At 45.0% G+C, this 12544-nt stretch overlaps 1 protein-coding gene across 8 annotated transcripts in view; it reads right to left on the reverse strand.

The window, feature by feature from the left end:
- The window catches only part of CACNA1B (calcium channel, voltage-dependent, N type, alpha 1B subunit), a 305196-nt gene that overhangs the window by 178840 nt on the left and 113812 nt on the right, over nt 1-12544 (reverse strand). For all 8 annotated transcript variants that reach the window (XM_010571032.1, XM_010571027.1, XM_010571030.1 and 5 more), the window contains exon 6: nt 11251-11438. In XM_010571032.1, the coding sequence (XP_010569334.1) occupies nt 11251-11438 (188 nt within the window). The remainder of the gene's footprint in view (nt 1-11250; nt 11439-12544) is intronic.

Below are 12544 nucleotides of genomic sequence, written 5' to 3' on the forward strand. Positions count from 1 at the left end.
AAAAGTGGGTCCTCCCACCATACCAGCCAATGCAAGTTCTCCAGCTGCTTGGGCTGTACCCTGAGCTCCTACACAGCTACAAACCCATGCAGATGAACTCTCACTTTTGCATGACTTTTCAGTCTGGACACTAGGCAAGGTGACTTTGACCTAGAGTTTCTCGTTTCATGAGCAGTTATCCTGCTTTCCACAGTTACTGGGCAATTTTCCTCCTGCAAGGGATTTGCAGAGCGTTTGCTGGATTTTGGCACAAAGAACACAAGAAAGAATAAGATGATGTTGCTGGAAAAAAATATCTGGATTAAAAATTTCCTATTTGAAAGTCTCTATAGCACTGGGAATTTTATCTGTTGGAGGAAAGGCAGGTTGCCCAGAGAGGCTATAGATGCCCCATCCCTGAAAACATTCGAGGCCAGGTTGGATGGGGCTCTGAGCAACCAGATCTAGTGGAAGATGTCCCTGCTCACTGCAGGGAGGTTGGACTAGATGACCTTTAAAGGTGCCTTCCAACACAAGCCATCCTGTAACTCTATAAAAAGAAAGGAGGCTTGAATGTCACCAGTGCTGACCCTGAAGGCAGGCAAAAGAGAACGATGGCACCTTCTGCCAAAGAGCAGCTTCAACTTGCACCTTGTTGTAGCACCCTCATGACACATGCCAACAGACTGACCTCTACCCAAGCAGACTTCTCCCTGTCTTCTCTGCTGTTGACACAACCCAGAAAACAGCCCTGATGGCACCCACCTGTGGAGTCCCTTAGCCCAGCACCGCCTGAGCTGCCTTGCACCCACACACAAAGCATCCCACTCGTCCCACCACCAAGTCACCCAGATACAACGCCACACCAATACACCAACAATGTACCCGTTAAAGCAGCTTGCCTTTGCTCCTCCTGTGTACCCCAGGGCAGGTGGTGTGTAGATTAAAGGGCAAAGACTTTCTCCCAGAGCCCCCACACAGCCAGTCTCTTCTGTCAGAGAACAGAAGGTTCTACCTACAGCTGCAGGTATTTTGGGTTGCCGTAGGAACTACAAGAGCAAAAAAAGTCTTCACTTTTGGTTTTCTTAGAAGCGTTCTGTTATTCTTTTCCACTCCAACACCCAGATGCAGCAGTCATGGCATAAGCAGACTGGCATACTTCTGAAAGCATGCAGCTGCCTTTTTCATCCTGTGTAGGAAAGCAATTGCTGGGCATGTAAGAGAGCTGCTTGTACCCTCGATGCTATAATGTTGTCAAGCTGCAAGTGAATTTCTTCAGCTGGAGTTTTTACTTCTTGGCAAGCACTGATGATTAAGCTGTTGTTTGGAGAGATTTTCATTTCTTTTCAGAGAGCAATTGCTCTGTTGAAGGGGCTTTTTAAGTTTGTATGATATATGTCACTCTCCTGCTGTATATCTTAAATGTCTCCTATTAAACCTGGAGGTGGCCACCCCACAGTCATTTTGAGTATACCTTCACTGAGACATTAAATAAAATGCAGAAGATTCAGCAAGGCACTTAAACTCTTGCTCAGCTTTACACATTTGCTCAAGTACTTTTCCAAACAGGGTAATTTGCTGAATCAGGGCTGAAATGTTCCAACCCTTTTAGCCTTAGAGAGAACGTCCATGCGGGCACAGGGTCAGACAGTCTGTGTTTCGAGACAGATGGAGACCCAGGCATGGTCAGAGACATGCATCGCACCCATCTTGGCACCTAAATATTTCAAAGCCATTTTAGCCTTAGACATGCTCCACATATTCTATTACAGTATCTTTGGATTTCTGCAAAACCTTCCAGATGAGGAAGTATGCGAAGCCTGCCGTGCAGTAACACTGCATCCCTAAAAGATCTGGGAGTTCAGCCCTTTGGCAAATGGGCCCTATGGCCCTCCAAAATCCAGAAGGAAAGCATGAATAAATGGATATCAGCCAAGGCAGAATTTAGACTGGTATAAGATTGTTGTACTGACAGCTCATCATTCCACACAGGATCCACCAGTTGTACAGATTCCTCCAGTTACCACCTGCTTTTCTCTCACAAGGGGCCAGCAGAGCAGTTCAGCTAGGCAGGGGAAACTTGTGATCTCCAAGGGATTTTTCAGCTGAACTACAAGTCTGTTGAACACACCAATTTATTATACTGCTATATTATATATATCTGACATGGTCTCATTAGTAGCAAATATGTTACTCCAAACCCTGTTGTGAGGCTTCTCTCTGGGGAAAAAGGAGATGAAAAATCCAGTCCACTTTCCACTCAAGAGTGAGATGCTCAGGACAGTTTGGGCATGGAGCTCTAGGGAGGGTTTTGAGGCATGGATAAATTTGGTTATTTTTATGCTACTAGAATTCTGCCTGGCAGCAGGGCACAGGTGATAGGCTATTCTGTTTATACAAGAATTTTTGAAACTTAGGGAAGATGCTGAGAGCTACATGACTGTCACACACAAGTGATAATGATAATCTAAATGAATGAACTTTGACCTAAAAGACTCCTTTTTCTACATAACAATAAACCTCCCTGCCACTCAAGCAAAATATATGTCATAACAACACAATGGGATGGAGCAGGCCTAAAACCAGCAGGAAAAAAGAGTGAAATACACACCTCTACAACCAGCTGGAAGAAGGTCTACACATCAACCCATTCAAGACATCAGAAGAGGTATAAATGGAACATGGGCAGTGCACAGGCCACATGCAGGCTCTCTGTTGGGATGGGTTTCACATATGGTGAGGCTCCAGCCAGAACTTCCAACATAGTTTTGTGCTCAAGTTAATAGTTTGGCTGATATGTTCTGTGCTTTTCTTGCAAGGGCTTTGTCATCCCTAAGTCAGTCCCTGCCTTCTGCAGACTTCCAGTACCAGTTCTGCAGAAGCACCAATCCATAGTCTAGGCTCTTCACTTCTTCTCGCTCAGCTATTCACTGTCGCACCGATCCTGCACTCAGAGCTGCTGCTAGGGTCTTGGCTGCCTGCTCCTAATCCTGCCATTGCTGCCCAACTTTCCTGTAAGTGATTAGTGATACTGAAACACAAGAAATCAACATTAGCCCCATAGCAGCAGCAAGAGACTGGGAATTATCTATCACCTTTGTGTGCGCATATAAGATGGCTGATTCCTATTAGCAAATTAAAGTCATCCTAACTCAATAGTGAATGCAATTTAACACTAATAACATTAGGGCATTTTCTCCTCTTTATGAAACTGCAGGGAGAAAGAGAGCACAATTACATCCATGCAGCACCTAAACACAGCACGGGAGCTCAGCTCCCATCTCCATCATGAGTCCACGACACCAGCACATTACACGTGCACTGCTGGCTCCATAACGCGGCGCCTGGTCCCAGGCATCTCCCTTGGCACTCTGCATTTCCAAGAGCAAACACACAGTGACAAGAAAATTTCAGCACTGGTGAACATCAGGTCCCAAGGGTAATCTCTCCCCAAGACAAGGCTGTGGGAAATTTTACACTATATGTGTAACCCAGCTGTTAGGCAGATGCTCTGTGTTCTTGGCTCTGAGATGCTCTAAAAAGCTGAGAAGTCAGAACAGGCTCTTTGCTATGGACAAGACTGTGGTGGCACATTTCTTCACACACCTCTAAGCATTGCTTGCTTTATCATTGTTAATTTTTTTTCATCTGTTTGCTCCTCGCTTCCCACAGTGTGCTGCATTATTAGATCTCCAACAGGGCTATGTCCACCTCTTTGACGACCCAGGTAAATCTTGAGGCCCTGGCCACATACTGTGTTCCCAGAGAGCCTTTCAGCTCATGCAACACAATATCAGAAAGCCCAAGTAAAAGCAGAGCACCCTTGTTTTCATGCTGCTCTTGTGCAGCTGTTAATGCCAAGCGTGGCATCGGTCCCCCGGTCTGTTTTGGTGATACTGCTCTCTTCCAGCCCTGGGTCCTGACACCCCACATTCAACTGTAGCAAAGCTTGCCCCTTGAACACAACAAAGGATGCAGTGTAAAAGAAAGAAACCAGATCAGAAATGTGTTGTGTCATTCAGAGTGGCAAAACAAAACCGTTCCTTGTGCTCATTCTTCCTGTTAACATAATGTAAGGAAAGCATTTCAGCTAATTTTTTCCCCCTTTTCCTGTCTGCTCACACTTTTGCTGGCTAAACAGTTTTGTTCCTCAATATGTTAATTCAGAACAAGGAGAGCTGATACACACGCACATGCACGAAGAGTAATCATAGCAGACTGAACCCATCATAAACCACCTCAGCCACTAACACCGCAGGCTGCCAGCCCCAGGACACACAAATATCACTGTAAACAAAACCTCATTTATTCTCATCCATCTCAGCATCCAGCAATTATAGATTTGTGCTTTAGTGGACTGGCTTCAGGTCATTTCTGACAGACAGCAGACAACAGCACATTAGATGTGTTAGGAGAGAAGAGCAATTTCAAAGCCACCTTCACAGAGTCCCACAGGCTCTGCTATTGCATTTACTGCTATACCAAAGTGGGCGTGACAGTCACACATTAGGAAAGCCAAGTGCATAACCTCACAGGAAACCACTATCATGAGCAAAGGGCCAGCAAAAAGCCACTTAAGTCACCTTTAAGCCTTAACTGGAAGGTTTAAGAGGTGCTTGAAAGTGTGGGGGCTCTTGAGCCCAGGAGGAATCTCACAAGCAGGCAGCAAGCCAAGAGGAACCTTAATCCAAGTCATCCAAGATGAAGGGATGCTGCTTTTATGTTATTTATTTCCATTCTACTTCTCTGTTGCACATTCACCTGCACCCTTCCTCCCCCTTCCTGGTGGGCTTTGAACAGGAAACCATCTCGCAGTCCAGGCAGCCAGTGCTAGCCACATCCAAACTCCTCCTGGGAACATCACCTTTGATTCCTCAACTCACAGTTGTGACTGATGAAGACCAAGTGGCAATGGTTCAATCTTTATAGATAAATGCCCCCACAAAGGCAAATGTGAGCTCTCCAAACAACTGGATCAAACAGATTCTCTTCTGCCCCTACAAGCCCCAACATATCCACCATCCCACCAACAAAACCATCTCGGGATTGGGCTGGAAATGGAACAATGATTATATCCCAACCTTCTATTTCTGTGTCTTTATAGAAATCAAGAAATCAAAGACATAAAGGGGAATGAAAAATACCAAGTGAATCATAAGCTATTCTAAATTCAGTGAGGGTAAAGTTCTAGCTGGGATCCAATTTAGGGTAGACTTATATTTTATTTGAACTGTTCATTCCTACTTACAAGCATATTAGGTTAGGCCCAGTCCACAGTCTTGAAATACCCACTGGACACTAATATTTGTCAGTAGAAAATAGAAGAAACATGAAAATCTCTTGCCATTAAGATCAAAAGAGAGTGAGTGTACACTTTGACATTTCTCCTTTCCTGCAAGGAGTCCCTATTTTGCAAAGCAAATTCCACCATGTAGCTTTGAACTCCTGCAGAGGAAAGATAAAAGGTGAAAACCCAGCTCTTTGAAAGTCAACATCAAGACTTCTGCCAACTTCAGATGAATCAGGTTTGACCTGTGGTTTGCTGTAGGAGAACTGGGACCACAAACCACACTCCTCAGCTCCTTGGAAGCTCATCATGCACCTCCACTGCAAAGGCATGACTACACCTCACTGAGGGGTATAGACCAGCTAGCTCAAACAGTGCTGGCTGTGTAACCACCATAGCAAGGAGCTTAAAAACCTTGCTAATCCACCGAGTATACAACGGAAAGCATTGCACTCCAAGCTAACCACAGCTACAGTGCTAGGTCTACCCTAGCTACCTCATGAAGGCCACCAGTGTGTCTCTTCTCTGGTTACAGGCTTTGTAACGATGCTTCTACTTAGCATAGTAAAAGAATTGTTTTAATTGAGGAATTCATGGGCAGGCACAAGACTTTTCAGGCTTTTCTCACTTTGCAAAACAATTTGAGCTTCCCATGGCAATCAGGATCAAAGGCAGGAGAGTGTTTCACAATGAAAAATAAGGTTCTTGCATGGGAAAAAATGAGAATTACTGCTATAAGAAGAGGAAACAAGGAGTTATATTATTGCCTCTTTAAAAAGTTCTACACCTCCAAATAGCCTATATTAGCAAAATGCAATAGATGAATCACTGTCATTCACAAACACTAAGCATGTAAACAAGATGATCTAAAATACCATTGTTTAATTTGAAAACTAGATCTGGAGGAAGATCAGGACTCAGAAGGAGTCAGATCCCAGGGCACCACAGTTTCTCTTGCTGAGTATCTGCATTATTTCCTCCCACCTCTGTATTTGTCCCCAATACTCAGCCCCAGTTTTCTTTACCCAGACTCTGCACCTTAGTTTGACAAGAACTTGGAGGCCATCACTGGAAACACTCTCCTCACTCAGCAATGCTAACATTCTCTAGCTCCAGCAGCACTGGTTATTGTCAGACAGCGATGCTTAAAGCATAACAAGTGCAGCATGGTAATACTTAACATATTAAAATACTTTATGAGAACTAATTAATAAATTTACAAATTGCTCCCAAGAGATAATCTGATCACCAGTTACCACTTTACCTCAGTAATGGCTCCCTCAAGTACAAGCAAAGTGGACGCAGCAACCCTTGCTGTCTCACATCACCCTCAACCCCAGTGTGATGCTCCAGGTGAACACTACTTAGAGCAGAAAGTGCCTACCCTGAGCAAGAGAGCCCACAGCAGAGCCTGTGTCAGCATCACCAAACTAGGATGCAGAATGGTTGCATCAGCCCAGTGCAGGGGCTCGTCCACATTGCTGAGAGGCACAACTCCTGTCTCTGGACCTGCCTGGGACTAAACTAGTCCCAGTTGCAGAAAAAGAAGTCAGGTTTGCTACTCTAGGACATGTTGTACTTGAGCAGCATCGCTGCCCGCAGTGAGCTGGTGCTCTAGGTAGGTTTTTCCCCTAAGTTCACGATCCATAAGATGCTCTGCCTGTACTTCAGGGATCTCTGATCTGTCTGCACTGGATTAGACTGAAAAACTATTCACAACACTGGAAGGTGACACTGAGTCCTCCCACAGTGAGGAAAACAGTTTACTCACTCTATTTTAATGCATTCCCAGATCACTTTGTGGCCTTGAATTAGCAGGAGTTAAGTGCACTCCATTGACTGGAGAAAATGTTCTTCCCTGTCCTCAGGACACAGCAACTTTCCTAAATCACCTGTTGCTCCTTGGACTTTTTGAGCAGAAACAGGCCACAGCTGACACATCTCCAGCTCACAGAAGTGCTTGTCTGGGGCAATTGCTCTGATGCTATTGTACTGCTGATTCAGGAAGGAGTTTTCCCCAGCTTATTCTTAAAGCATTTCACCCAATTGATGATTCAGTCTTTTTGCTTCAAGCATAAATCACCTTCCAGATAAAGTCTTGCTAGAAAGATTTCATTGGCCCTAATTAAAATGAAACTCTGTGAAAGTATAAACAGTGGATCAGCAAGGAAATATTGGGCTGAGATTTGTGAACTTGCATTCTCCCTGCCCTCCTAATTGCTCAATTTATCACAGGAGAAGTGGTGAATCTTTCCAAGGTAGATTACTTACTGCAAAGCCTAGCCTTTGATGCTATTTTTCTCTAAATCTGTAGGAAGGCTGCATCTGGACCACATATAAAGTCATCTCAATCCTTTGGAAATGACTGAATAACCCTCCTTTCTTTGGAAAGACCTGAGCCAAACCATCAAACTCAAGCCCAAGCTCCCTCTTTCCTGAACATCACTTTACACCAAACTCTTCAGCTTGCCTGATGCCACCACAGACCAACTTTTCAGTCTCAAAGCTGCTTTCAGGACAGAGCAAACTCTCCCCTTGGTTAAATTAATGCTGAACTGGTAAAGCATGTCTCACCCTGTGACTGACCCCAGCCATCACCACTGCAAACTAAAAAACCTAACTCTTCTGAACACCCCACAACAAATGCAGTAGCAGGAAAAGAGGAGCAATAAACAAAGCCTTATTGATGCAGGGCAATAAATCAATCACCATTTTCCAGAAGGAAATGAATGGCCCATTAAGGAAGTAGTCATAACCTCACCTTCTCCGTAATGGGTCTTGGTCCTAGACTGCCTGGCATCAAAGGGTTTTCAGCCCTAAGAATGGACCCCATGTGGGGCTGCCTGCTTTAACAGCAGGAAGGGAGAGTGTTTGCACAAGCAAGGCAACAAACCTACCCCAACCAAACCCAACATGTGGCAGTGGGCACACAAAGGGAAGAGTGAAGGAAGAGCATGAGGAACAGCAGCTTTCCCTGCTTTCTACTTAGTGGGAGAAAAAGCGCTAGCCATTTTTCTTACTAATGCATAATCACTGTTTACACAGACTGCATCTTGTCTCTTGTGGTCCCACAGCCTTTTGCAAATCTTAATTAAGCAAAACATTGAAAGTAGGTTCACAGCTCAGCTCTGATGCATCAGGGGAATGCTGGTTTCCTTAAGCAGGCCAGAGGCTGGGGCTGGCAGGGAAACTAGCTCCACCATTGCAAAATTTTCCTAGCCAAAAACATTCTCCCTAGCAGCAGAGAACCCAAATGATGAATCAAAGCTCCCTGAGCAAGTAATAACCTCCGACACTCACCCGCTGTCTGAGCCTAAATATGCTGGCTTACTTCCTGTCCTCCACAAACCAAGAAGGACCATGACACATGTTCGCTTACCCCACCGTTCAAGTTTTGGATGCAAGAGGCAACATCTTCCAGTTTCTTCCCATATCAACCCAATATGGGTCCAGTAGGGATTCAGCTGATTCAGGCAGCATTAATATGCAGTTGCTGAACTGCCTGGTGCTGGATGGACGGACTGGTTGCATTGCTGTTAACCTCTGCACAGTCTGACATCCACAAACACCCACCATGCCAGGTTTTCAGTCATTGCTGCAGTGTGGTTTGGGCTTTTGTTTTGTTTTTAAATCTGATGAACTTAAGAGTAGGCACAGAAGAAACCAAAATGAAAGTCAAGCGGCCAGAAAACAGCAGATGACTGAAGCTGTGAAAAAGTTAAGGGCTGCACAGAGTGGATCTTCTCCACCCACATCTTTTCTCAGCTACTAACCTGCAAAAGCACAGCCAGCTCCTCAGCAAGCAGAGCAGCGCAGGGAGGGGGTGACACAGCATGCAGGGCAGAGCCAAGGGAGAGGGGGCAGAGATGGCTGCTGGCACTAGTTACATGAAAGCCATCTGCCGAGTAGTCCCATGGCACGACACACACCACTCGCCCTCCACCCAACAAGCAGACCAACCAGAGACCCTCACATCTGTCAGAGACATGAACCCACCAAGCATTAAAACCTAAGCTGGGGTCTCAGACAAGGCTTGATACTATACAACAAATACTCAACTGCATCTCATCCAGGCATCTGTTTCCAATTAGATTAATGGGTATCTAGAATGATACTATAATAGTTTTCAAAGCAACACCCAAAATCAATACCCCAGTAGTAAGCCTGGTTTTTGCATGTGGTACAAAAGGCAGTTTGGGAGAAGATGATCTAATATACCACATATTGATTAATCAATTCCAGCCAGGATACTAATGGGCTTTCTTATAACAGTTGGCACTACAAGTAAGGAGTGGGATTGCTGAATAAGAATGGGAGAAACTGGTTGTATGATGAAGTTTCAGGGTGAGGGGAGGGCATGCAGTGGGGAAATGGGCACTTCTAGATATCGCTCTAAGTGGGCAGAGACTGGGAAGAAATGGAGGAACTGAGCAATGAATGGAGAAGGTAATAAATCAGATATATTGGCTTCAAACACAGCAGAATTGTACCTTGCAATTTACTGTGGTTGATATTAATAATACTTTCCTGTTGCTACAGAAACCCTCACAGGAAGGTCTGCAAAAGAGCCCAGCATGGGTCTAGAGTCTATAATGAAGTAGACTGAACACTTTTTAGTCCTACCAGCCAGTGAAATAGTCTGGAGGCTTTATTAATGCCTACCTTAGTTATTTTTCCACATTAGCACTTCTGGCTAGGACAGCGTGGGGCAATTCAGATCATCTATGCACAGCTGTCAGATTGTCCTTCCTTCTACAGTCAACGGAAGAAAGCAGCCAGTGTAGCCATACATTGCTAATCATCACCACTCGCTCCCTCCTTTCTGCTCCTGTACTTGATAAAGTCCTTTACTACCATAGAAAATGAAAGTACAAAACAGCTGGACCACCCTCCAGACCCAAACCATAGCACTTTACACCCACTGTAGAAGAATGTGAAGACCTAAGCAAATCACAAAGCTGGGAAGAACAGGTCTGCAACAGATACACAGGTCCCTTTCAGTTCCCAAAGGGCAGCTGTCATACTTTGCAAGAAAATATGATCCAGATGCTTGAAACCAGCTGAAGGGCTCTATTCCCAGCCTGTTAGCAAGGGTTAGGTGCTTGCCTCTCAAGACATGACACCTCAAAAGGGTAGGTATAAATTACAGACACCAATGAGAACATTACAGTGCCTGAAAGGCAGTGGAGTCATTCAGTTGTTGCTCATTGGGTGAGGTTGCCCTACTCTTTGTAAAATTGGAAATAGTAAAACTGACCAAGAGGTTTTCACCTTGAGTTGCTGTGACAGTCATGGTCCTGGCTGGCAGGAGGCACAGCCAGCAAAAACCCTAGCGAGAAAATTCAGCCTGGTATATCTTCTCTACAGCCAACAGAGTCATGCCAGGTGTGAAGGTGACTCATAGGGCTTTGTAAAATTGGATTGGAGTTGCCAAAACTAGTACTGGATGTTGGTGCTAACATCCAGCTGATGCTGGTTTCATTGATGTAGGTTACAAGTTTGATCATGAAGGCTAGACCCAGTCAAGAGAAGAAACCCCTAGGTACAAAATATTAATGAGTCACTGGTTTTGCCACCCTATATTGTGCAATTTGGTAACTGATTTTCTATGGGATGTCGTGAGAACATGCTCCTACTCACCCCCACCCATCCTACAACAGAGCACACTGGCATCTTGGAGCAATACACACCAATTCTTACACATGGCTACACCACACTGACACAAGACAGCATGTTGCAGGTGAGAAATTCTGTAGCCTCAAATGACCACAGGCCATGATAGTGGTTCATATGCTCTTACAGGATCAGCAGAACAACCGTCGAGAAAATAGGAATAATCCTCCTAAAAAACAGGCTGGGATGCTAATCAATAGGGGGGGGAAAATGCACAAACTAAATTACTTTTTTTCCAGAACAACCTTTTCCAAACTAACACAATGCATAACAGCACCCCAGGAGTCCTACAGCCCTATCAGTGGACTCACATTGTAGAGGATGTCGGTCCATCCCTCCATGGTGATGCACTGGAAGACGGTGAGCACAGCAAAGAGGATATTGTCAAAGTTGGTGATGCCGTAGTTGGGCCCTTGCCAGTACTCCCTGCAGGTGGTCCCACTCTCACACTGCCTGGCAGGAGGCTCCTCTCCACAAGGAAAATCTCCCACCTCGTCACCTGCAGAGAAGAAGAGTGGGGAGAAAAGTTACCGACTGAAGCCAGTCAAGCAGTTGGTGCTGCTGCATCCTCTTTTCACCACTGCATGAATATAATTTACATTTCAGGCTTCCTTGTGCCACTGTGGGCATGTAAAAGACATTATGCCTATGTAGTCATTTATATACTGCTATGTTATAAGAGATGGCTTAGTTGCAGGGTGGAGCAAAGCCATCCCTGAAGTCCTCATAATTTATACTTTGCCCCAGCATTCAGCCATCTCATATATGAGAAACACCACAAAAAAAAAACCCCAGTGCGGTAAAAGCAAGGGCTTGGGAATGGTGTATACTTCAAACACTGAGCCAACAATACACCCTCATAGAGCATAGCTAAGCGCTAAATACTGGCAATATAACATTAAAGCAAAAGGGCAGGTTCTTCACCAGTGACTTAAGAAAGAACTGCTCATGGATAGCCCCAAAATTGTCCAGATACAGATGCTAAACCACAACTGCATGAGGAGCCCCGGTTTCATCACAGGGCAGTACCACCACATCAGCCTGCGAGGTAGACTAACAGCTCCAGCCCCTCCATAAGCTTCATATTTCTGCCCTAAAGGGCAATGCCATGGAGCGTAGGCACACATGGCAGGGAAAGCATCTAGCTGTCAGCTTGTCTGCAGCAGGCATGGAGTTTCTCTGCTGAGTTTCCTTTTGGACCCAGAGAAGGCAGAGGAGGATGAGTCTGTCATAGTTAAGGACCACAAGAGAGGGCCAGAACAGTGGCCAGCATCTTCCAGGGTCAGCTGTGAAGTCTGAAGTGTTGCAGCCCTCCAGAGACATTGCAAGCACCACCACAGAGCAGTTTGGAAAACTAAAGGGCTCAGTTTTCAAAGTAAATAAGTATACTAGGTAATACTCCTATTTACACAGAGACACAATTCAGGAAATATTAAAGGGTTTTAAAAGTGACACATTATGTTAATGGAGCAGCAAACTGCACAAAATCAAATTCACCAGGGGGAAAACAAGATCAGCACTAATAATTAGGAATAATCATTCCATAGAGCAGAGCCTGCAGGAGGAAAACAAGATTGTCACTGTAGGTCCGGAGCGGGGGGGGGG

Source organism: Haliaeetus leucocephalus, unplaced genomic scaffold (assembly GCF_000737465.1).
Source record: "Haliaeetus leucocephalus isolate CR32 unplaced genomic scaffold, Haliaeetus_leucocephalus-4.0 Scaffold306, whole genome shotgun sequence".
Taxonomy (NCBI): domain Eukaryota; kingdom Metazoa; phylum Chordata; class Aves; order Accipitriformes; family Accipitridae; genus Haliaeetus; species Haliaeetus leucocephalus.